The sequence below is a fragment of the Xenopus tropicalis genome, chromosome 4, assembly GCF_000004195.4.
Source record: "Xenopus tropicalis strain Nigerian chromosome 4, UCB_Xtro_10.0, whole genome shotgun sequence".
In the NCBI taxonomy this organism is placed as follows: domain Eukaryota; kingdom Metazoa; phylum Chordata; class Amphibia; order Anura; family Pipidae; genus Xenopus; species Xenopus tropicalis.
This window is the reverse complement of record NC_030680.2, coordinates 50,064,727-50,092,433: the sequence shown is the minus strand read 5'-3', so window position 1 is coordinate 50,092,433 and position 27,707 is coordinate 50,064,727. Positions and strand designations below refer to the sequence as shown.

The window sequence follows — 27,707 nt, the reverse complement described above, 5'->3', positions numbered from 1 at the left end:
GTATAGGAGGACAGGAGCAAAATATATGTGGTATATCACTTGGTGCTCCATTGCATCTCCAACATGTTTGTGAGACCTATGGGTACATTTTATTCAGTCTTACTGGGGTTAAATACCAAAACATCAATACCTTGTATAAGTTCTCCTTGGTATTTACATGTTTTGACCTAGCACCCAATTATTGCACTGGTTTAGAGTGCAGACACACAATTTGACTTGACAATTTGAATAAACTACATCCAACAACTCCACCCCTTGGCTCTGCATTTGCTGACATGGTACAAGCTGGAGGATAAAATTACAAATTCTACCCTGACATTTTATTCTGTGATATTTTTTCAAAGAACTATACCTACAATGTTTAATTTAACATTGCTTTGTGTTCAACAACATACAATCTTTAGAAAAAATGCTGTTTGCTTAAGTATTATTTTTTTAAGAATATGGTAAAGCCACCTTTTGCAGCATTGGTAGCTTTGCACACTATTCATGAGTAACCTTGGTTATTTAGGTTAGTTTGTTGATGCTTTTGTACCTCATGCCACAGATTCTCAATTGGATTAAGTTCAAGACTTTGAATGGAGCATTGTAAGGTTTAAAGTACTAAGTGGCAAATCCTATATGGTTTCAGCTGGCATCACTGCACTTGTCACTCCAAATCCCACAAAAGCAGTCACAGCATTTGCATTTCAAGTACTTTTAATAAAATCGCATGCATAAAATCACAAAAGCCAGCACAATGTTTCATTGTAATATTGCCTTACCTTGATTAGGGGCTCATTTACTAACCATCAATTTTTTATTTTAAACTCGATGCAAAAAGTTGCAGAGAAAAAACGCTGCAACTTTTCTGAGATTTATTATGCGTCGAAATGGCATTTGCCGATTCCCCAGATTAAACTTGCAAAGTTCATGTAGAAGTCAATGGCAGAAGTCCCTTTTCTTTTCTATGAAGGTCTTTCTTTTGTCTCAAAACTTTAGAGATTTTTGCTGGGTTTTATCCATAATTGTCGCAGCAACAATTTCATAGTTTTTTTCATGGCGACAATTCGAAAATTGGGTTTTTTACAACTTTCCTCAGAGCGACTTTTCCTTGTGAGTTTTTTTTAGTAAATATCAGATGTTAGGGAGAACAAATTTACTCGAATTTGAAAATAAAAAAAAAATGAGAACTTATGGTGTTTTGGTAAATCTGTCCCTAAGTGTTGATAGGCTCCACTAGAAACAGCACATTATATTTATGCTCAGTCTTTCAAACAGCCTGTTGATAAATCTCACTGGTGCAAGACATTAAAATGTGGCTTTTGAGAAGCAGGATTTGGCCAGTAATTCAAGAGACAAACCTACCTTTTTAGTTCTTCCATTTGATTATTGTCCAAGCCCTATCAATCAGAAGCATGCCATAACTAATGAAATCTTACAAGACAGAAAGAGGTTATGTGTAAGTTAGAATTTACAGATCTGCATATTCAGATATACCAGGTTCTTACATGTATGTATGTATGTATGTATGTATGTATAACTTTATTTATAAAGCGCCACAAGGGTATGCAGCGCTGTTCAATCTTACAATATACAAAATTACACACAGGGAGGACAAGTGTTATAATAAATACAATAAATAAGTATAAATACACAGGGAGTAAGTGCCATGTGGTATGAGACACCGTAGGAAGGAAGGCACAAACTGGAAGGTAAGAGTGCACTAGGTATGGGCATTTGCCCTTAAGCGCATTACTGGGCAAAATAATGTTTTAGTGCTCCAGAAGGTAACAGCTGAGCTTTTTCTTAAAGAGAGTGGGTGAGTGTTCCCTACAGAGGGATTCAGGGATAGAGTTCCAGAGGTAAGGAGTAGTGATAAACAAAACTGTTCCGTTTCGCCGAAAAATTAGCGAATCTTTCAAAAGATCCGCAAAACAGTGAAAAATTTGCGAAACGGCGAAAATGTCGTGCAACAAAAAAAATTGTCGCCCGCGGCTATTATTTTGTTGCGCAGCTATTGTTTCGTCGCCCACAGCTATTATTTTGTTGCGCAGCTATTGTTTCGTCGCCCGCAGCTATTATTTTGTCACGCAGCTATTATTTCATCACGCGGCTATTCTTTTGATGCCCGCGTCAATTTTTGGAAGTGCGGCGAATTTTTCCGCGGCAAATTTTTTCATCCGTTTCGCGAAACAATCCACCAATGGCGAAACACGGAAATTTGCTGCGAATCCATGCCTGGCGAAACATTTCACCCATCACTAGTAAGGAGCAGCGAGATAGAAAGGTTTAAGACGAGAGAGCGCAGTGGGTGTGGATGGTGTAAAAAGACAGAGGCTGTGAGAGGAGCCGAGGAGACGACCAGGAACGTGCAGAGAGACCAGTGAAGAAATTTAGTGAGAAGCAGAGGCGTGAAGGGCTTTGAATGTTAGCAGAAGGATTTTGTAAGCTATCCTTCGCTTAACAGGCAGCCATGCCAGAGAGCTTAAGTGAGGCTGAGCAGGTTCCCTCTTAGGAGAGAGCAGGAAGATCCTAGCAGCAGAGTTTAAGATTGATTGCAGGGGAGAGAGGTGGGAGTCTGGGAGGCCAGTTAGTAGGAGATTGAAGTAATCAAGAGGGAAAGGATAAGGGCATGTATTAGTGTTTTAGCTGTTACTTGTGAAAGAAAGGGGCGTATCTTGGCAATTTTGTGGAAGAAAAAGCAGCAGGTTTTGGCAGTGTTATTAATATGGTTAGAGAAGGAGAGTGACTGGTCAAAGATGACCCCAAGGCAAGGTTAACGGACATGCCATCAATAGTAATGGTGAAAGGAGGAGGAGGGCCAGGTTTGGGCGGGAAGACCTTGAGCTCTGTTTTAGCTAGGTTAAGTTTAAGGTGGCGTTGGTTCATCCAGGAGGAGATAGCCAGGAAGCAGTTAGCAATCTGGGTTTGGACATCAGTGGTTAGTGCAGGGGTGTCTAAATATATCTGGATGTCATCTGCATGTAAGTGATATTTAGACCAAAAGAAGAAATAAGGTCTCCTAAAGAGAGAGTGTACAGGGAGAACAGCAAAGGACCAAGCACAGAGCCCTGAGGCACTCCCACACTAAGCTGAACTGGTGTAGAGGATTTGTTAGCAAGAGCAACAGAGAAGGAGCTGTTAGAAAGGTAGGAAGAGAACCAGGATGCAGCTTTATCCCGGATACCCAGAGAATAGAGAATTTGCATAAGGACAGAATGGTTGACAGTATCAAAAGCAGAGGAAAGGTCAAGGAGAATGAGAACTGAGTAGCGTCCCTACTCAGTTCAGTCTGGAGATCATTTGCCACTCTACATAAGGCCATCTCAGTGGAGTGCTCAGGCCAAAAACCAGACTGCATAGGGTCCAGCAGATTATGGGTGCAGAAGAAGTTAGTGACACAAGAAAAGACAAGACGTTCCAGGAGTTTAGAGGCTAGGGGCAGGAGAGAGATGGGACGGTAGTTAGAAAGGCAGGACGGATCCAGCGTAGCCTTTTTAAGAATGGGTTTGACACATGCTTGTTTGAATAGAGAGGGAAAAGTACCAGAAGCCAGAGCGGAATCGAATATGTGGGTAAGAGCTGGAGTAAGGGCAGGGGCACACTGTTTTAGTAGGGATGAGGGCATAGCATCCAGTGAGCAAGTAGTAGGCAGAGAGGAACGGAGAAGCTGAGAAACTTCAGACTTCAGCAAAGTCCTGGGGTGTATGTTCAGATACAATTGATTCATTAGGTGAAGGATGAAGTAGTGCGTTAAATATGGAAAATAATCGCCGTGGGTTCGATTTATTATTATTCAAGTGTGTTATAGTATACTTGCTTGGCCTGGGATAGGGCAGTATTGAGACACACCAAAAGAAATTTATAGTGGAGGAAATCCGCTTTCGCACAAGATTTCCTCCAAATGCGCTCAGCAGATCGTGCACAGGAGCGCAGAAATCGCGTCTGTGGGTTAAGCCCTCATCTATATAAGAGAATATTGTTCTGTATACAATTCAATCCATGATCTAATGCGGTCTATTATAAGAAAATTAAAAAGGAAAACCATATTTCACAAATGGGCACATTTATATTTTAATACAATAAACAGTAGCATAGTGATGATTAAATATTAAATAGAAAATAAATTATTAATACTGCACAACACTAAACATATTCTATTCATGTTTCCAGGACAAAACTCTGTCTAGTAATGTTAATTGTTTGGGAATTAGGATTCTGACCAGGTCTATGAGTTTGCTGTTTTTAATTTTCATTTTATCATAAGCAGTTTGAGATTGTTGCCAGCAGTAATTTGCAATTTTTATCAAGACCTCTTCATTATAGCTTGTGACAAGACAGATGCTGTAATTAATCTTGCAAGACAACTGGGGAATTGTGTCCGTAACACTCGCTGTACTGCAGGAAAAGGGAAAATACAACGCTGGCATTAAATGAACCCACTTTGTTGTAATATGTAAACAAGAACAAACAGATCTGACATTATCCCTCCACTGTATTTCTGAGCAACCAGGTATCTGTCATGTCACATAAAAGATCATTTGTATAGCACCTTCAGTGCCTGAGCTCTGCTAAAACTGTATCCTAGTCGTTTACACAAAGAAATGAAATGCAGCTGGCCTACTAGTTAATATTTAATTTAACATGACTAACGTTGCAAGTTGCATTTGCTTGCCCTGGTGATTTATGCACTGGCCATCAAAAAATGATTAGCATGAATTATAGGCCGATTGTGAATGTAGGTTATTTTAGACTTGTTGCAAAAAAAAAAATGTAAAATATAAATCTAAGATTTTTTTTTTAAGCACAGAAACATTTTCAAGCATTGTTGTTGGCAAACTGTAAAAAGAATGAGAAGTAGTTTAAATGGATAATAAAAAGATCATAAAAGATAAGAGACAAGAAAATTTTGTTTTTTTTCTCATTCATGTTGGCTAAATAAAAGCCCTCTCAGGAACAAAAGAAAATGTAGCATATTTATAAAGAGGTTTAGGGAGGTTTGGCTGCAAAGCTAAACTTCAAACGCATAAGGCAACACTGGCGATGCAGACTTCAGTGGGTATTGGTCTAGAAAATATGTCCTTAGGGCTCATTTACTGGGCAGCCTGGCAAAATGGATATAAACCAGATGACTCTCGAGGACTTGAGCATAGTGCCTATATATAAACTGAGCAACAAATCTGAATGGGACAAAGCGCTAACAATATCATACGTTGCCCTTGTTTTTTTTATTTTGAACATTAACATACAAGAAATGTTAATGTTAATCAAAGGCAGACTATCATGGTTTCCCCTCAATTCCTTAATTGGGAAATCATGTATATCTATGTATATATTTATTTATGTCACTTCAGAGTATTTATACAATTTTAAGAAAAAAAATTATTAAAAAAATGAATATATATAACAAGAGCACTGTTTAAGAATGCCATTAGCCTCATACTAATAGCTAGAAACTGGCCTGCAGATGAACTCATGGCATGCCAGTGGTAATTGCCAATTTAGACTCATTGTAATTGACTTGTAAGTAGTGAATGAAAAAAAGGAGTTGAGAATTGGTTTTACAAAAAAGACATGTGGTTTATATATTTTATTCTAGGCTGGCCAGAATGTAAAAAGCTGCACTGTCCCTTTCTCCACTGCTCAGAGGAATCTCCTGAACTAGGTGCTCAGGAGCCATTAGGTCTCATTTACAAACTCAAGTGCATTTCGGATGTTCATAATGGAGGTAATATCAGTTTTCGTGCTTAGTATTAAAATTACATTAATGTTTGTATTTTTGGGAAAAAGTCTTATGCTCCTGTTGGTGCACCACACTGAAGGAAGCCTGGAACTACCACCAGAGTGGTACCACCAAGTTGGCGGTAGCTCCAGGACTCCCCAGCGTCAATAGGAATACTTGTGCTCAATTAAATAACAAGGGCGGGAAGCAATGGAGCTGTGCGTGACTATAGATAAGTGCAAGAAGACTGTTTGGATGCAAGTGTCTTTAATGAATGATATCAATTGCATTTACATTTGTATATAAGCCCTATTTTATTTGGTTTTAACCCCCCTTCCCCCACAACTGTGGGCAAATTCCAATGAGGCTTATTGATTAAAAGTGCTAAATTGCATGGTGCCACTATATATTTAAATTTCACTTTGGAACATGTAGTAGACTGATCAAAACTAATTGCTGATTCTTTGCTACTGGTAACTGCACTGGTGCACTTTAGCAGCTATACTAGTTAATCAGTCCCAGTACATTACTTTATTGATATAAATGTGCACAAATACAGGATAAATAATCCTATCTATGGACAATCCATGGACAATCCTTGGACAAAAAAATCTAGCTTATAATGAATATAGCTAATAAATAAAAAAAAAAAGTTAAAACAAAATGAGGTTTGACTATATAATTATTAAAAAAGAAAGTGGTTATGCTTCTTTATCTCTAAGGGGAGTCTTTATCCCTTGTCCGATTATGGTATTATGTGAATAATAGGTTGCAATGAAACTGCACAGTTCATGTTTCTATATATTAATGTTTCTGCTACCATGTTTTGAACAGTGAAAATTACCTGTGTTTCTAGGAAGGAATCTGGGGTTTGTTGAAATCTTAAAATAAACACCATGCAAACTATTAATGAAACATTTTTATTCTATCGCAAGATAAAAGCATTTCTCAGTTAAGCAAAAATACAAAGAACTTAACTGCTGCTATCAGAACTCATAAAAAAGTATAAAACAGCATAAAAACACAATAAGCGATGTAGCAATTAATGGTTGTGTAACCAGTGTTACATTAAAGCCTTGTTTATGAAAACATTGTACAACATATTTTAAAACTTACACCCCAGAAAGAAAATATATACACCTTACTCAGGGTACCCTTTTTAAATATCTTCTGTAGTACAGTATTTGTAGCATTAGTTTAACATTAGCTCTTGAAATAACCATCATTAAGTGCCTTTCCCCTTCCAAAAATACATTGTTTCAATAAGAAAAGTGTCACTTACGCACATCATATTACCATTTTTTTTTTTAATCAGGATGTATACGGTGGGCCACAAAAGCAATATACTTTTACAGAGTACTTGAAAATCAAATTTTGGTTGAGAATGAGTCGTTTCATTTTTTTTTTTCCAGCATACACAAAAAAGTTAGACAAAATAAGAACTTTGGCAAACATCTGTGATTTACATTATATCATATGACAAAAATGCCATTGACTACATATGTTCTACAAATGCACTTGCATGATTGTGAAATTATCACATTACAGGTAGTTACAAATGCATGTTTGAAGTCTTTCTCTCAATAGCTTACAATGCATTACAGTCCCTTAAGAAAATGCACAGTGGGGTCCAGCATAGAAGTTCTGAAATCTACAGCATTTTCCTGGTAGTTTTTTTTTTTTTTTTTTTTTTATAGACCACACAATTCACATATTGTAGGAAAATCTTCAATAACTTAGAAAAGGCATCACATGAAAAACAACAGGGCAGATTTATTTACTTTGAAGAAAGCTGCTTCATTGGATGCTAAAATATAATTTACAGTTACATTATATTTTTTATTGCCTATCTAATAGACACTTATGAAAATCACTTGGTCCATTATGCATTCAAGCATAAGCTACATAAATAATTTACAATGTACGCACCTTCCCATAAAGAGAGGAAGAAACTAAGTGAAACCAACTGAAGTATTAGAAAATACTGACTTGGGATAACAATTGAGTCTGTGCCTGTGATTGAGTTAGTGGTTGATGGTGCTGAGATACTGGAGATGGACTGCTAATATGTGGAATAGGAGATGCTATCTGGGCGGGTACACCAGATTGGGAGCCAGCAGGTGACTGCTGTTGTGGAGACAGCTGAGACTGATGTTGAATATGTTGCATCTGCTGCTGCTGCATGTGTTGTAAGTGTATATGTTGTAGTTGTTGTTGCATTTGCTGCTGGAGTTGCTGCTGTTGTTTCTGTTGCTGGAGCTGCTGCTGCATATGATGCTGAAATTGTTGCTGCTGCATTTGTTGTTGAATCTGCTGGTGCATCTGGTGCTGGTGGAGCTGTTGTTGCTGCATTTGATGCAACTGCTGCTGCTGCAACTGCTGAATTTGATGTTGCTGACTCTGCAATGATGGACTCACTTGAGAAGAAGGAGGGGTGGCAACCATTGGGGCACCCATGGAGCTCATCAAAGGTGTTCCAATGTTAGACGGCATATTTGGAGCAATGGTGACTGAAGTGACAATCTGATTTGAAGGTAGCCTCATGGTTAAAGGTTTAGGTGCAATTGCCCTAGGAATTGATTGCTGAAGATTCTGAGAGGCCACAGAGACAGCTGCATGCTGAGAAAGTGATGTATTTAGCAGAAGAGTGGATGATAGATTCGTTGATGCCAGTGTTTGCTGAACAGACCGGATTGTTTGAGCTTCAGCAGATTCTGCTGCAGCCTAAAATTATAATAAATAAATAAATATGCAGAATATATAAATATATAGTTTTAGGATTACATATAGTGACTTTATACCTTTGGGATTGCCCATACAATTTAAATGGAAATCGATTTGCCATCTGTTGATAACATTACTGTTTATAATGTTTGTTTTTCATAATAAGCTGCCCAGCCATCACACTGGAGTAGCAAAATGCTTTTCTCAAAATGAAATAGGATTGCTTTATACTACTCTAAAATTGCAGTAATACTGTAGGTGATATTTCTTTCTTTACTACTTAAATGCTCTTTTTAATTCTTTAAGAATTTTCCCCTTCGTTAGATAATCACAGTTCTATTATTTCTCCTCCAGTTGCTAAAAACCAGTGAGATACTTCCATGTGTTGTGTTTCTATTTGTTGGAAAAAAAAACTCCAGCATTACACAATTCAATTGCATCAAAGTTGACAACTGTTTTACATTCAAATCTGGTGGGGCTTTGGTCACTATGTTTTTATATATAGATATATATATAGTTTTCAAGTAGAAGAACTGTCTGAAAATGTTAAGTTAGCTCTAAGGCTTTTATTAGGACAAAAAGGGGAGCAGGCCAGCAGACAAGCTAATTTGGCATCATTATAAAGGACCTGGAAGGCTCCTTAATTTTGTATCTGTTTTCTTATTTGTTTTATGCATAGACCTGTCTCTTTGCTTCTTCAAAGCACTTCTGCCAGGAAGACTATTACATCAGTTCTTCCTCCCAGTTAAAGGAAGAGTAACACCAAAAAAAATGTGTAATAAAGTAATTATAATATACTGTTGCCCTGCTCTACTACTACAGTTTATATAAATACACTGCTGTGTAGCCATGGGGGCAGCCATTCAAGCTGGAAAAAAAGGAGAAAAGGCACAGGTCACATAGCAGATACCAGATAAGTTCTGTAGAGTACAATGGTGTTTTATCTGTTACCTGCTAAGTAACCTGTGCCTTTTTTACTTTTATACACTTTCAATTTTTGGTGTAACTGTTCCTTTAAAACCCTAGTTACATTTTTCCTTATCTATACTGTAAATTGTTCTTTAGATTAAGAGCAGAAACTCTTTAATATGCACACTAAATTCATATCCGGCATATTACAAAACAACAGTGAGCAAAATTATCTTAGCAGAATTTATATTTATTTGCACATTTCTAAATGATTTGCAGTCAGTTTAAATATAAACAAATCCATGACTTTAATGGGGAATTTAGCTGAATGGATTAAATGTCTAAAACATACTGTATATACGGTTGAAGCCAAAATTTGAGATTCTGTTTTTAAAATGTAAACCTTGATCTTGAGGTCGCTCAGTCCTAAAATTAATATAAAATCAAAGGTTTTATTTTCAAATAATATGAAGTCGTTCAGACCCATGCAGAAATGAAGTCTCTCCTATGTTAGCACAGATGATTTTGTTAATAAAACTGTTTATCTAAATTACATCTGCTAATCAGATTACAGTAGAAAACTAAACAATCATTCATTATGGCTAAAGAACATCACTGTTGTTAATTGCTTTTGCTGTAGTTAAATTAATATGTGGATAATGGTTCCCATATAATAAATGAACATTAATTGGATGGCTCAAGCAAACATGTTATTGCAGATTTTAACAATTTCAGAAGAGCATAGGGCATGACTTAAATAATGACAGCTTTTGAAAGTGATATTTAAATGATTTTCTTGCTAAAATATAACAATATATTCCAGTTTTAGAAATCATATTATTATATCATATTATAATGCTGCTAGGCTTATTTTCAGAAAGGGGTTGTGGGAGCACTCCAAGGCTAAATAGAGTATACAAATACAATGTAAGTGCGACTGATCTGGCCAAATAAACTACAAGCATACAAAAAGAGAGGGGGATTGATCAATGCACATTCCCTGGTCCCTTGTTTCATAAGTAAATTGTCTATGCTAGTGCATGTATTGAGAAAAAACGGGTTTTTAGTTACAAAATTATGATCATAAGATTGGTAGGCTTATTTTCAACCAGTGGCATAGTGGTAAAGAGTGATGTCTGTGCAATACACTCTAGTTTAATGCTGACATAACTGATTTCATCAACATGGTAAATATTTCAAAGCACATTACTTAAAATCAGCCAATTTATTCATGATGTCACCAACATGAGTAAGCATTCCTCTTTCACTGCAATGGGCATGATTGTTCTGCACTTTAAGTTAGTCCATGGGGTAAAATCAGTCTTTTTTGAACCACCCACTGAATCACAAAGAATCAGCTTGCTGAACGTACTGTTGATTAAGAAAATGTACAAATATATGGTGCTTCTAAAATGTATTAAATTCAATTACTTCAAAAATGTTCTATTAAGACAACTAGATATACAAAATCTTTTTTGGGGAAGCACAACCCTTGTCTATGCTTTAATTATCAGTATTGCCATGTCAGTGCTATGAACTGTGTGGCACAACTGGCTCAATAAACAAAGGATTCCACAAGTAAGAAGTGATCAGTGCTGCTACTTCTTTCTCTAACCAAGGGCCTATTGAGAAAACTACTAATAATCTAGTCAATAAAATTTGTGATGAATCTTTATAACATCATCATCTGACCCGAGCCTACCTTTGATACAAGACTTGCCCGATAGGCTGCAAGAGCTTTTAAGTATTCCTTCTTGGCTGCTTCTGTTTTCCTTTTATACACCTTAAAAAAGCAAAACACTTTTAAGTCTTCTGAGGACATTTCAATGAGCCACAAAGATAGATACATGATCACAATTATCAAATGTGCACTGGTTGTAAGATTTGTTATTTTAAATAGGCAAAATAGCCACAGTTTTTATTATTTTTGTAAATGTTACTATTTGAAAAAGTTTTTTTTTAAGTTACTGTGATTATTTTCAAAATAGGTGTAAATTATCTTTATCTTTTTACTTCTCTCTAAAGTATTTTCACTATGCCAGTACTGGCATTTAGGGCAACGGTAAATATGTATTTTCCACCTTTAAAATACTTTTATTTATTAAATATGCTCATTAATACAGCATTTAAAATCGGGAGTATACCTAGCAGAAGGTAAAATGCACACTTCATGGTATCGAAACATCATATTTATAGTTGAATAAAACCTTTATATGCTGTAATATTCTTGAGTGACCTGGATTGCTGCTATGATGGCTATCAATTTAAGAACTGGTTGCCTATTCTGAAGTGCACAAGATATGGTCCTTGAATGCAATAGAGTTTTCTTATGTACAGAAATGTACCTTCAACAAGTATTTGAGCTTATAACTTTATAGCCCAAGACAGCGATGGGCAATTTGCTAGCAGTCTGCAAGTGCATTTATAGCAGAGCTATAAACTTCAAGGCCTCATTTGTATCTCATGTCAAGTGCAACACAGGGCGAGGGATTCCCTTTTAATTCTCAGTTATTTTTTTTTACCAAGGATTATAAATGCGCACAATATGCATAGCATACTAGGTAAATTCAGTGATATTACATTTTACACCTTTGAAAATAAAGCAATGTTACTTCAAATGATCTTATTCACGCTTAATTAAAGAATATATACATACTTATCCACTTAGATAAAGTAGTTCAAGTAGTATTATTAAAACTGCAGAGTAAAAACGCCAAATTATATTAATACATATACAAAGAGAAATCCAAAGTACTGTACTCCCAGCACTTCAATCTATTTAAGAAATTATCAAACTTTTCTATAAGGATTTTTTTCCTGATTTTAAAGAAATCACACATAAATTAAATAAGATATATTTGTCAACTTAACAGAATGAAATTACAGCCCTATGGCAGTGGATCTTTGCTTCCCAATGTATAGCATATGTGGCAAGAAATGGTTCAGACCAATTTTTTCTAAACAGGATGATTCAATAAATGGCAGAAGTTGGACTAAAAAAAAGATCACTACAAAAATCATAATGTCCTGCTCTCTTGCAAAAAAAACCAAGCTCTATATATTTTACTGAAAACAGAACAGAAGTAAAAAAAAAACATGGCACAGAGGTATAGATTCCCTTTAAGCAAGTTGATAATGGATGTCTACTTCTTTCTCCCTTTTTTTCCCTTTTTTTTTTTAATTCAATACTGTCTAACATCAGGCATGAATGAACTAAAGCAAATTATATCACAAGGATTTTTCTTGGGTTGTAAAGGGCAAAAATGCAATGTGTTTAACAGAAACAGAATAAAGAACAATGACCTTGTAAACGCATCTCAGAGAAAATAAAGCTCACCTTATATTTGCTTATAAAACTCTAAAGAAACAGAGCTGCTCATATTTTTATTATACAACAGCCTAGCCTGCTTGTATAAGTGCCAAACTAGAGAAACTCTTTGAAAATTCACCCATTTTCCTGAATGACTGTGATTATGTTTTGCCTGACTTCCTGTAAACCCAAGCCTGGCTCTTAGTATTTTTGTACCATTCAACAAAGACCCAGTTGTTGAGCACAGCTACAAATAGGCTTGATTAATCACCGTCATTAAATCATAACAAGGGAAGTCTGGTGGAGAGCAGATGTCTTACACAATGCCTTCATGTTACATTAACAGACTCCAAATACAGACTCCAAATAATAATTACAAAAAAAAGTTTATAACCTCATTGGTACTTAAGTTACAAAAAATGTTGTGGTTTGAGATTAGCCTGTGTATAATGCATTTTAAAGTTTCAAATGGATAGACAATAAATATAGCATTACACATAAGTAAATAATTGCTTGAAATTTGCATGTTCCTATTTACATATATCTGTCACTGATGACATAAAATCTGCAATGTAATTTTCATTGCTCTTGACATCTACTTATTTTTCTGTTGCAAAATGTGATTATTGTAAGATACCTGTTTCTGCTCTTCTCCTAAGCCATCCCACATAGATGCCACTATTTTAGAAACTTCTCCAAAGGTAGCATTGGGATTTTGTCCTTTAATTGCAGCTTGAGTGTCCCGAAAAAAGAGAGCATATGCAGAAACAGGCTTCTGGGGTTCATTAGGATCTTTCTTTTTCTTCTTCTTAGGTGTCTTAGGTTTCTTGCCAGAATCTGGGGCAGCTCGTTTTTCCCCAATTGTCTAAAAATGTAAAATAAAAATGAATGCATCTAGTAAAATTTTCTACAAAAACATCAGTTGTTAACTATACTTAAGAAGACAGCCTATGGATCACACATATTTGGGCAATAAGATCATATGCAATATTATCACACAAGTGGACAGATGTGTGATTGCTCAAGTTAAGGGCTGATCATCAGTCTGCTAGTGAGCTGTGTATGATAGTGATTTCGAAGGAGCCAAGGATTCCCTGCATGCACTATGCTAATGAATACATCGGACAAGAGTTAAGTGATTTTGATTTATCAATTACTATTACATTGCCTCTAAAAACCACACCAACCACTTTATACTATGAACTATATACAGGGCAAAAAGGATAGAGAAGGTATATCAAATATGGAAATACTATCATGTAATCAATTTACTCATGTTTAGTTGGTGTTTGCTTTTTTCATTGTTATTTTATTATTAATCCAGCAAGCAATAAAAATTATATTCAGAACTGCAAATATACAGTTTAGGTAGAACCCTGGAAAGAATGAGTCATAGCACATATAATATCTTAGTCAAATATTAACTAGAGCAGATGTAGAACAGAAGGTAAATATAATAATTGGAGCCACTGAAACATGAATAAGATAAAGGCACAATTTTGCCATCAATACACTGTAGAGCTTGTTGTTGTTCTTTCATCTATTTTCAAGAAAAACATAAAACCCACAATACAGTAAATTGCTCATGAGACTACATGATCCTATAGGCAGAAGCTACACCGCCTAATTCTATATAAGTAGAGAGAGAGGTAAAAGGCAACATCATGTTAAGCAACTTTGCAATATACATTCATACAAATTTGAATTGGTTTTGACTTATTAGTATATATAATTGCTATTAAAAGCAATGTTTGCCGAGTCCTTTTCTATTCTCTGCCCTGGAGGCTCTGGCATTTGAAACAATGTAACACAAGCCAGCAGACAGACAGACAGACAGACCTGTCTTGCTGGAGGAGCCTGGCACTTGCATTCAATAGCTTTCAATAACGATTACATTTACAAATAACTTTTAAAGCACTACAATTTTTTAATACATTTGCATTGTAAAGTTGCTTGAAATATTATGTTTTCATTTATTAGGCAAAAAATGTCCTTTAATCAAAAACATATCTTTTATTATGTGAACATATGTGTACAACCAATGTTTCGGCCCATTTGGCCCTTGTTTGGGACCTCTATACATTTTTTACCGTGCACCAGGGTATTTGGAAAGACATTATGTGCTACATCATAGAACCTAAATCTCAGGAGAGTACCTTTGAATATAATACACAGATATTGCTTTTTGGTGATGTTTTTCCCTTCTAGGTTTCTTTCTAGGTATGACTTGCCATTTTATACAAAATAAATATTAGTATGCAATAACATTGTTTTAAAAAAAAAATGTCTCAGAACTCACTCTGTTCGTCTCATCAACATCTTCATCATTAACAGAGCTTGAAGGAGAAGGAGTGGCAGACTTGCTTGCAGGAGGAGAGGGAGAGGTGTGTGGAATGGCAGTGCTACCAATGTTGAGCCCTAGCTGGGCACTGAGTTGAGATTGGTTTATTGTGGTTAGCTGACTAGGAGACATTATTCCTGCTCGTGCTGCATCAGTCATATGAACCAGTGACCTCATAATCAATGAGTGGTCTTGTCTGTACTGGGACATCTGAGCCTGCCTTTGGTCCTACGTAGAAACAAATAAAAAGAATGGGATAACAGAAAAATAATTGCACTTAAATGATTATATCTGCATATGGGTATATATAAAACACTTCAGGATATTAAGCTGTTTACAGACGCAGAAAAAAGATTTAAAATCATTTACATAATTCAACCAAAAATAATGTTCCTTGCTAACAAGCAGAACAGAAAAATAATTATAGCAATATACTAGATAAATCATTTGAAATGCCAGAGTTTAGAAAAAACTATACAAGTACAAAACTTATTTCAGTTCTTTTTTAAATTTTTTCAATGATTTGAAAAAGCACTTTGCAGTATTTTAATATACAAATATCTTTTGTGTTCTTTAGTTTAAGTATCTCACTTTAGTGTATAGATTTTAAGCATTGCTGCTGCAATTCTTGTGAAGTGTATAATTGTGGCAGATGTAATTTCCAAAACATCCAACAATATCATCTTGAAATTACTAAAGCCTTTGGCTTTGCTGAAAATAATTCAGTACCTCTGCTGAAATGTAGAAAAACACATACACAGACAAAAGATTTTGTCTCCCATATAATAATATATTATGGACTTCAAAATATGTAGCTGTATTTTGGATGTTAACCATAGCAATAAACATCTTCATAAAAATAATAACTGCTTGTTTTAATAGAATGTTCCACACATTAAACATATTAATGACCCATGAAATAACTGTTTTATCTGCAACACATTAAGCAACATTGCCCCAACACTGTATTAATTGAAAATGCACTCATGTTCTCTGTATATCAGGTCATAAAAGCAAAACCTAAAAAAAAACAAGTGCAAAAGGAAATATGGAGTTGTAAAGAACTGAACATTTATTTGGAAAGGTATTTTTCTCTATAAACATTGGTCTTTCAAATTATATTTGATTTTACAACAGCCCCCCTAATGTAATACTAAAAGGCACAAAGATTGCCCAGGTGCAGTAACCCATAGCAACAAATTTAATATGTAATATTAATTTAAATACATGACCAATAAATGCACCTACTGATTGGTTGCTATACATACAGTTAACAGAGACAGTACACACCTTTTTGCAGGAATTATAAATGGATGCACATCCATTTAATGTCATTTCAGTAGTTAGATTAGCTTGTACAAATTAATTTTGGGCAGGTCTTTAATTAAATAAATTCCTGTATTTTAAATCAGGGGCAGCAGCAACAACATTTCTATCCCATCTTGTCTCTTTATAAAGATGACTAGACCTGTAGAATACTTTTCACCCTTTATTGCATAACCCTCAAAGTATCTTAACTTCAATTTATGTTCATAGATTGAATGTCAAAAATGTTAAACGAGCTAGTTAAGTTTAACATGCTTATTTGAAATAAAACCTCAAACATAATTGAAATGGGCACAGAGGTGGCATGTATGGAGTTTGAATTGTTAACTTAGACACAATGGGGTTTTAATTAGGTTTTGCTGTGTGTGTAATGTTTTGAATATATTGAATTTATTTTAAACAAGGTGTATCCATCTGATACAATGGGTGTATTAAAAGAAGTTGTGTAGCAACCAATCAGTAGGGAACGTTTACTTATCAGCTGTATGAAACCAGACATGTGATTGGTTTCAATAAGTAATTACTGTAGATGTGGGCAAATGTAAGCCTATTTGTTTACATTACAGTATTGTGATTTAATACATATCATTATTGCTGTAATGATAGAGAAGAGGTGCATTAAGCATAAGGTCATACATATTGAGCCCTTAGTAAATTGTTACTGCAGTACTGTAACAAGGAAAAGTGGAATGAAGTCATACTGTATATATTCATTCCTTAGCGTTGTGTACTTCTCACTTGGATGGTGGTTGTACCCAGGCCCCAAAGGCACTCCTTACTTCTATACATGTATAAGTATATGATTTAATTGGTGGCATTTGGTGTGACTGCACCAAAAAGCATCACCCCTTTGCGACCACAACAACATTGGAATTCTAGGAAAGACATTGCACTGTGGGGAAAAAACATGGCGACTGTACTTACTGATGTATGCGTGCCCTACAGACATAGGTAAGACCTGTGAAAGCTATCATGGACAAATCAGTGAGTGAGAGTAGGCCGATTATTGGGTCACTGCCTTCATTTCAAAGCAAGTTACCTAATGCATTTACCCTCACTTTGTGCTATCCCTGTGCTCCATTGCATTGACTGGAAAAGCCACTTATAGTCATTTATAAGACAATGCATGTTCCTATTTTCATTATACTCTAATTATTTAATTTTAAAAGAAATGTTCCTTAATATCTTGGCTAACCTATAAAAATAAGCATGTATTTTGTAATGTATTAGCCAATAGCAAAATAGCAAATAGATGCAGAAAGCAGAGAATGGAAAAAATAGAAACAGCGAGGCAAGGTGAAAAATGATTTGAAATGCACCTCTTTCTGAAACAAATTTGAGTATTCAGCATATCTCTTTTATGTAATAATCTTGCATATCCAGCATATTCTCTATTATATAATAATCTTGCCAGTATTTGGTATACATTTAGTGGATTATCTGATCTAAAGCACAAAATCTACTAAAACTAATTAATTGTAAAGGGCATATAGACCAGTTTTTGTTTGCAGTTGCTTCTTGCATGCTATTTGATTTTTACTGCACTAAAAAATAAGGTCTGCCAGAATCCTATGCAGATGTCATTAAAAAAAGGTATTTCTGTTAAAAGCCAAAGACGGTAATTTATTATGATGTCATAAGACAGAGCAAAGAAATCGCTATAAAACTTTAAGAACCTATGAGGAAAACATAGAATGGATTTCACTTGTTTGGTAAATCAAACTGCCTTTTGTTTGTGAAAAATAAAATGTAGCAAAATGGTCAATGTTGTTGGCCTTTTTTCTAACATTTAGAGGGGTCCGAAAAAGGGGATTTTCAAATTTCATCAGCGCTAACCTTCTCTTAGCTACAACAGACTAAGCAGGAGAGAATGTTAACAAGTTCAATTTCCATTCAATCACTGCTGCTGTTCTGAGAAGTGTTTCATTGCAGGAAAGAAATAAAAATAATCTATATGGTAATTATAAGGACAAATTCCCAAGTAACTTTCAGCTACATGAAAGGTCAGTTCTATTCAAGATATTTTATCAGTGCCTTGCACATACTTTCTGTCCTGTCATTTTAAATCTGAACAGTATTTTATTTTCCCATTTACAGCTACCTGCAGAATTAAGTACTTAAGCCAAATAAGAAAAAAAAATGTTGAATTCTGGCATAGGCTATAATAGCGCAGAGATAAATCGTTCAGCTGTTCACTTGCAAGCCTCTAGGGCTGCAGATTTTTTTTCTCCTGGTGCACTGTGGGTATTCAAAACTTGTTCAACATGATTTCATTTCATTTCAGGCACTGCCTGAAAAAACTAAATTACAGAATCAATCATACAGAAGGTCAGAGTGAGACTTCATTACAAGTATTGCATGCTTGCATGAATATCTTTCATTTATGACTGACCCAATATGTCACAATAGCTGTCTTGTAAAAATAATCCACTTTCTGAAATTGATGTAGCACTGATGTCAATACTGCTCAGCAAGCTGGACAGATTATAGGGAGGTGTTAAAAAAGAAAGGGGGCTCTGGAGGCAAGTATGTTGCTACACAGCAGCTATCTTTTGGACATCTAAAATCATCATTAAAAAAAAAAAACAAACAATGATAAACGATGGCAGTTATAGCGGCAGTTTCCGTGACTGAATTTCATTTATGCCTGCCTATTGACAGAGAGAAAATAATATATTGTAATTGAAAAGGAAAAAATATAGCATAGCAAGCAGGAAAATCAATATGGGAAAGTTGATTTGTGCCTTGATTTTTCTTTTTCAAGCTGTTCTTTTTTTCTTCTAAGACCTTATTTATTAGGCATAGATTTATTTCCCCATCAAAAGCATAAATCAAATCTTGAAATAATCTCTATTTTCATTACAGGAAATAAATGTAATAGAATTTAAATATATCTTTATGACCTTTATTAAAGTAGTAATTAGGTATTTCTTACTTTTGTGCAGTGTGGTGTAATTGGTGACTGTAATTAAACTGTATGAACGAATTACATTATATAGCCACAATGATACAGGCTATGCATGACATATATTAATGTGGATATACATTATTTAAAGAAATGGGGGTAAAAGAGAACTTGCGTGACCATATATTAATGTACATATCCTACATTTAAAGCAAAAGGGGTAAAAAGGAACTAAGGCCTTGTCCAAAAATTATACTGTTGCACAATTGACAATTGTATTTAGAGTATGTCTGCCTTTATATTATGAATGTAATTTGTCAGAACCAGGGTAGTAACAGTACTAGTAACTCAACCATTGTTACAATAGAAATTTGACACTTAGAGGCAGATTTATTATTCATTAAGGGTCAGATTAGGGTAAAAATGTAATATAATAAATTTCATGTGAGTTCTTCATCCTGACTCACTGACCTTTTTTATTAATCCACAATTGCATTTCTATAGAAAATAAAAATCTTGGTATCTGAACATGCTGAGGTTTTTTTTCTGGAAAAACAAAAATGTAAAAGACAATAATGAAAAAAAATCAATGTTAAAAATTAAATAAAATTAACTTTTTTTTTTTTTTTTTTTTTTTTATGGTTTAACCAAAATCCAACCCAACTAACAAAAAATAATCTTACACTTGGCAAAATATTATGAGCTTTGTCAATATATGTGTATGTATGTATACACACATATATATATCACATCTTTTATGCACAGTGTTCTCATAGTGTCCATGAAGGCATAAAAAATTCCCTGTTCATTTTCAATAGTCTTCCTTTGGGAAATATGCGACAGTAGTGCAAAAAATATTATTTAGCTGGACAGAAAGTACCCTAAGGGAACTTTGACATAACCTATTTTTAACGGTACCTCTGGCTATTGCACATTAAAGTTTATAGGGGAAAGTCTCAAGATATCCATAGAACAACATGTATACACAGGATTAATCATACCCCGACTGTATGCAACATTCATTTGTTTTTAAGGTGAATGTCTAATCAAAGAGAACTTGAATGGATACCATTTGTACAAGAAAAAGCTATTTTAGATTCTTCTTTGTAATTTTAAAATTATAGATGCCCTTTGAGTGACATGTGATTGATTCTACCATGATTTAAAAGATGTTGATCATTGGGATCATCATCTATCTTTATTTTAAAATGCTGTACCATATTTGCTCATATACAGAGATACGCACAAATCCAAAATCCAGGGTTGATGTAAGCTGCCATTTAGACATCACAAATCAAAACTTTTGCAGTGCTGCTAACATTTCTCTAAAAACTCATTTACAAAATGCAAAACATTCAGGATTACTTAGACATAATGAAAAACAGAAGAAAATATTGAAAATTGTAATTGCTACCATTGTGTTTCTAAAATAAATCTCTAACAGGTGGTTCTAACAGCAAGAACATGCAGACAGTTTCTTAGCATTTGTGATCTAATCCCCTTAGTTTGTATCTTACATTAGAAACTCAAAAAAAAAATGTTACTGAAGTGTGTATTTTGATTTACTCTTAAAATTCATTCTAGATTCAATTTATTCTACTCCTAATTAGTATACACTAAGGAATAAGAAACTGCCATTAAAGTTTGTTATAAAGCTTTTTAATCTATATTTTTTTTTTATTGGTAGATGAACGGATTTACCAATAACTAATCTAATGATTCATTGCTATCTAAATTGATAAATATTTGCTCTTCTGGTAAAAGCACATAGACATCTTATTAAGAGCTGTCAAAATATTGATTCTGGAGATTTTAATGAACTGTGTAACAAACAGAAAGGCCAAGCAATCTAGATAATAAATTGGCAAATTAACGCAGGCAGGTGTAAATTAATTCACGGCTGCCTTTTGTTCTTGCTACGCTGCCTATTCTTATGTTGGAGAAAGGTGAAGTGCTGGAATCATTAGTTACGAACATTAGCTTATACACAATAACAAGATTCTGTACTGCATATTGATGGCTCCCTGTTCTGCTAAGTGAAGCAAAACAATGATTTTCAAAAGGCATTTTGAAAAACCAATAAGTTTGAGCATGCTCTGTTTTACAGCTAAACCACAAATCTTGGCCTCAGCCAAAAACCAGCTGCCGTTTAAGAATTTTGAGAGTTTATCAAAGCTGTAGATATTGTCTTTTAGTGCTCTACAACCTTGAACATCTAAGACTAAGAAAATAATACACTTTTTCACATCAAATATTAATCAACCTAAGATAAGATACCCCAAGACATCCTCCTTCTCTACCTAATCAAGATGCCTGGGGAGTCAATAATTTTCATTAAGAGTAACTCCTTATTGCTTTATTAGACCTTTTTGCAGGTATTCTAACTTTGAAGAACATTTTCTTTGTTTGGCACAGGTGTTTATACTATTTCCAAATAGAAAGGGAATGTGAATATCAGTAAGGGCAAGCATCTATTATTAGCTTATAATGTGAGTCCAAAAGTAGTATCCATAAAGTGTAACAAATCTCATAAGTGTAACATATCAAGCAATGCCAGAAAGGTTTACAAAGTCAGACTGTCACCTTTTAGCTTGTTTAGTTCATGGAAGATAGCAGAAAACTAAGCCAAACAATATGGCTAAAGAATTGTCAAAATAATGATGTTAAAAAACATTAAAAGGAATTTCATTAAATATCTGCCAGTACATGTGGCTAAACTGGCAGGTCCTTTCTGACAATAATAGGCTTCAGAAAGAACATAAACTGAAGTTCAAAGAAATAATCTTAGCAGAAAAAATCAAACATTATATATAATAATGCTTCACACTGTCATATGTATTTTTCTGAACTATACCCACTCAAATTGTTTGCCTTCATGCTGTCATTTGATGCCCACTCTATCCATCTCTTAATAGGTTGTCTGCCTCATTACAATTATATATCTCAATAAGGAGAATAACTGATGAAGCATATTATAATCAACTAAGCAATAAATTAAGAACAACAAGGTAATAATGAAACAGAATTGACTGAATCATTTGGCATACATAACACTATTCACCTAATTATTTTCCCTTCAATAATGCAGTTATTAACTAAGCAAAATAATTTTACATGCTCCTTAATAGCGATTACAAATACATTTAGAATTTCTAAAGAATCATGTGAAGAATGTGGTCCTTTTCCTTCGAAAATGACACCATTCTCTCTCTTTGTTTTCCTTTGTTCTCACAGGCATTGTTCCTTTTGGCTTATCTTTATTGTGTGACAGCATGATGGCTACAGAAGGAACTTTATACCATTGATGTCATAGCACAGCCCCCGTACTGATTGATCGGACAATCAGTGCAAAGTCAGATTATATAGATATATGTAAACATTTTAAATAGATTTTAATTTTAAATGAATTTGATTTTAATTGTAACTAGATTTTAAACCTATCTAAACTCAAAGAGATGATACAAAAAAGTTTGCTGAGGGATATTCACCAAGAAGTTCCAAGAGGAGTTCAAACAAGGCCCTAGTATCACAGGGAACCTGTGGGAAAAAAAATGCACTCCCAAAAAATAAAATAAAAAGCAACTTTTAATAGTCCATCATATAGAATATACAAACCCTGTGTTTCCTAGCCTTATGCGTTTCTTGCCCATATGGTACTTAATCATAGGCAAAGAGATCAACATTTGATTTCACACTTACCAATGACAGACTATTGTTGTGTAATGCACCTTCCTGCTCCATTAGATTTCGAGAAATAGTGATAGAAGGAAGATCCAGACTTTGAGGAGGAAATTGGGGTGTAAATTCATTTCCTTGAGCAGCCAGTGCTTCTCCCATTACTTGAAATGGCAACAGGACATCGGTCATGGCTAGCGCAGGGTCTGTTTCAGGAGGTGGTGTAATTGGAGGAATCTCAAACTCTTCATCTCCAAGACTAGGAGTATGGAATGTCTGTAAATCAAAAACAAATGTAATCTAGTTTAACACCCAAGAATTATCAAAGCCTTCTATTCTTAGACATCTCAGGATGTCCACAATAGACAGCATAAAACAATTAAACCATTGGTTCAGTTAATATGAAGCCCTAGTAGTCACACTTCCTTATACCCTACAGGCAATATGTGGAGCTATTTATGGTTTTTTTATTTATTTATTTATTTTATTATAACTATTTATGTTTTTTTGTCAGCAATCACTGAAACAATGTGACGAGAAAACTGACAGCTCAAAGAATAAGTCTTCTGCCACATGGGGCAGTTTCTTGGTCTGCATATTAGTATCCAAAGACACAGCCTGGGTGCAGACAGAAGGAGCAGATTTTAGTACTGAAATGCGTAAGCATGCATTGTTTTGTCACAATTAATTCTGTGGGTATGCACTAAGGCTGATGCAGTGTCTCTGCATTCTATTATTATATCATTCTACTATTTTAATTTCAATTTATTTTAAAATTAGAGCTGAATTAACTGCATATCTAGTTTTTAAAAAATGGTGTATTTTTATTGGGAAGGCTTGATGGCATCAGTTGCAGCAGCATTTCTGAGGCTGCTGCTTCCATTTCAAAACCAGGAAATTTGGCGGTGGCATTTCTGGGGCTTCAGCTTCCATTTCAAAACCAGGAAATGTGGCTGTTAATATTACCAGAGGTGGCTTTTTGGTTCTCACTTTGCCTCATGGCAGGAGCAGCACTGCAGTTGCCCTGCTTAGCAAATCATTTGTCACATTGGTGAAATCAACATGTTTAGAGAAGATTTGCTCATTTTTGTTTCAAATGTATACAGAGACACAATAACTACTGTAATATAATAATGGTCTGTGCCCTGTATTCTACAATCTGATAAGTTTTTTGCAACATCCAATAACATATAATAAATTCTTGCAGCAGTTTCAATACATGGTCATTAATTTTCTTACTGTATTTTTATAACCAAGCACTGGTAGAATTTATTTTTCCATTCTCCACTAAAGTAAATATATGTCAAGCAGAGTTTGAAAGCATTTCACAAACAGGTCACTCTGATTAAAGATTTAAGCCTAATTATCATACTGCTATAATGTAGAACCCCTATTAACAGTGTTTTAATGTGTACTTAATTAGTAACATCTGTCTATGTTTGTTTGAGCAGCAGATACATTAAGCCTAGTTGCAAATCAGATTGCCTATTTATTGATACCTAGCTGCAATAAAAAATAGCTTACATTATGCAGTACTCATGCATCATAAATTCTTACAATTGTCTGAACACTTTGAAGTTTATTCTGCCAGAACACAGCAGTTTATTTTGATTTGTGTAAGCTGAAAACTGCAGAATGTCCCATTGTTTTGTTGTTTGCTTTTAATACACAAGTGGAACACTTGCTACAATTATTCAGTATAAAGAATTCTTAAGCAATTGCATAATTTTGAAGTGTGTTTTTAGAGTTGTGCTTGTAGAGTACACATCAGTCTAGCTGTACAAGACTGTTTCCATGTAGTTTAAGTAATTACTATTTCTCATTTTTAAGGGAAAATATAGTCTAGTTTTAATTGGGAATAATGCTCTTTTATATACTTTATAGGGTAAAGTTGTATCCTCCTTTTTGGTTTTTCTTAAAGGGGACCTGTCCAAATTTTTTTCTATCGTGTTTATCAAGCAAAATAAACTTTACTTACACTATATAAATTATTTTAATCTTATTTTCTTCAGCCTTGGAATTCACAATTGTAGCAAGTAGGCAGGCACCATTTTGTGGACGCTGTTATCAAAGCAGGCACTGCATCCTGCCAAAATCTTGTTTCTGTGCCAGTATGGGGGGACCTGATGCCCATGTCTATGCACTGGCTACACAATTAGATGATAAGAAGGGAGGGGGAATGTGAGGAGAGCAGCAACATCTAAGAAGTTCTGAATTGAAAGTGAAAGTAAGGCCTAAGGCATAGAGGCGGGGCAGGCAATATATGATTGACAGTTGGGATTTTTAAATGCTTTTATAATGGGTATGAATGTGGTAATAAAAAAAAATGATTTTGGGTTTCTTGTTTAATTTGAAAAGGGCTTTTATTATACAGCTTTTTATATCTGGGTGATAGGTCCACTTTAAATATTTAGTAGTATATTCTTTTTTGATGCATCTGAATAAATATAAGTAATGGCTACTGTTTTATTTGGCTTTCCCTCTGTTGACAGCTACAGAGCAGGATTTTTATTCATGAGTGACAGGGGTGCTTTTGAATGGTTACCAAAGAAGTCAGAAGCACTATGGCAGCATGTATAAGAAAAGGAAAGTCCTTACATAGTAAGCCATGCAATCATATATTACACTCTATGTGATAAAAACTAAGTATAAGGAAAAATACTACATTTAAACACATTTGCACAAGTAGGATTGTATGTACAGATTTTGGTATGCCAAAACCTAGAACACCTAGATATCCTATAACATTGTGAAATGTAAGTCCTATATGCACCTTTATAGTTAAACGCCGTAGGTAACTAACCTATACTATATGTGTACAAGTATGCACACATATGTCTATGAGTATAATTCTATTTAAATATTTTCATTCCATATACTATTAAAAGGCAATATTAGTAAACTGTAAATGTAATTTTAATTAAGAGTGGGGCTTTTCTAGCTGGCTTATAAAAAAAAATGACATGTTGAAACAAAGATCTCATTAGCCACAGTAGATTGTCATCCTTCAAACTGTTAATGATGATAGAAATTAATAACCCTAAGAAAAGAGGTATCTGTGCATAAGCGGAGACCTATTTTTTCATGAGAAACTTGTCACTTACCATTACATGCTAGGAATGATTAGACTTTGGACTAAGGTTCTAAAGTATGATTTTTGCTTGAAAAGAGAGAAAAAATATTTTTTTATTCCAAACTACAATGTATTTAGGAATGTAAGCAATATTATAATATTTTGCTCTGCTATGTAAATAGGGTGTTTATTTTCAGCCAACAAGAACTACAACTTGTAACCACAGCAGATAGATTGGGCATGATAGGAAGCAATTGGCTAATGAAAATAACCCAATGGCTGCATTCGCAATTAGTTGGCAATGCTATGGTCTTATAACAGATGCAACAGTAATTTGTGACTCATTTACTACACCATTACTGCTAAATGAAATCTAACATATCACTTTAACAATACGGATAAACACTCCTTCTTGTTATGTGCCATTTAGTTGTTTTTATTATCATTGTAATTAAACCTTGAAATATTATTTCAATAAATATCTGAGGTGCTCAAGAAAGAGGCTGCTACATACAAAAAGAAGGAGATAATTTCCATTAAGACCTTCAGATATGTTAATAATAATAGTAAACATCCTAAAGTGATCCTGGTTTTACCAAAACAAGGAAACTAGTAAATACAAACTAAAGCCTTACACTTTCAAATAGAAAAATAATAGACATTTATGAAACTATAAAAATTTAATTATTTTTCATGTGTTTCCACAAACATAGACATTACAGACATGTAGCATATAAAAATAGGTTTTCTGCTGGCTGAGAACCAATTATCTTTATATCCTCATTTGTCTAAGTAATTTCAGAAGGGTATATTTTTTTTGATTACTTTTCCTGTGGTTACCAAATTCATAACATTGTATTAACCACTGTAATAATTTACTTGTTAGAACTCCCTACTCCTTGTAACTCCTAACACTCTTTACAGTGGTGTTTAACTTAGAAAGTGTGTTAAGCCTGATATGTTACTGCTACAGTTCTGCATGAGTAATTTGATATAATAAAATGTGACCTACTGCAAGTGTGCTGTGTGCATATTATAAATATATGTGTGTGTGCTTGCACGCACACGCATGTGTGTATATATTTAATATTCATTTATTTTTTATTTATTTAATTTCATTCATCCTTTATCATTGTCAGGATACACAGAAAGTTGTCTGAGATTTAAAAGGAGACATATACTTACCCACATTTTTAAACAGATTACTATGTAGTTTATGCCACAAGATACCATGGCAAAAACATTTTCTACTGATGTAAGATCATGTTTGCCTAGAGATGAGACATTCTATCTCCATGGAATTTCCCATGCAGCAAATGCAATGTATTCTTATCAGGAACAATTTCAAAAGCATACATTTAAAAATACATAAAGATGCAGATCAGCACTTGTACAAAATATAATTCACTATGATAGAGACTGATGCGCCATGATAATCTGTATAATTTTGATGTAAAATAATAAATTGTATGTTGTGCACAGGGTATGAGTAGGGCCACTTCAATAAATATTATATATATATATATATATATATATCCTAACAGGAGATAAAAAGCCTTCTAGTCCAAACAGTTAATGGAATTGTTCTATAGATAAAGTAATTTTACAATATTTACTGGACATAATTTATGCAGATTGCATTTGTTGAATTCATAGTTGTTTAATTTTTTGTGTTATTTTCAGAGGGGTCCTTGTATTTTATTATATGTTTTTAATGGTGATTGCTTTATTCATTAAACT

General features: G+C 34.3%; 1 protein-coding gene across 1 annotated transcript in view; it reads right to left on the bottom strand.

The window, feature by feature from the left end:
* Nucleotides 1-7,113: 7,113 nt before the first annotated feature.
* tox3 (TOX high mobility group box family member 3) overlaps nt 7,114-27,707 on the bottom strand; it is an 80,188-nt gene continuing 59,594 nt past the window's right edge. Inside the window, exons 3-7 of the mRNA NM_001128012.1 lie at nt 22,919-23,170; nt 14,947-15,216; nt 13,285-13,512; nt 11,040-11,120; nt 7,114-8,428 (exon numbers count right to left, since the gene is read on the bottom strand). Coding sequence (NP_001121484.1) covers nt 7,679-8,428; nt 11,040-11,120; nt 13,285-13,512; nt 14,947-15,216; nt 22,919-23,170 — 1,581 coding nt within the window. The 3' untranslated portion in view covers nt 7,114-7,678. The remainder of the gene's footprint in view (nt 8,429-11,039; nt 11,121-13,284; nt 13,513-14,946; nt 15,217-22,918; nt 23,171-27,707) is intronic.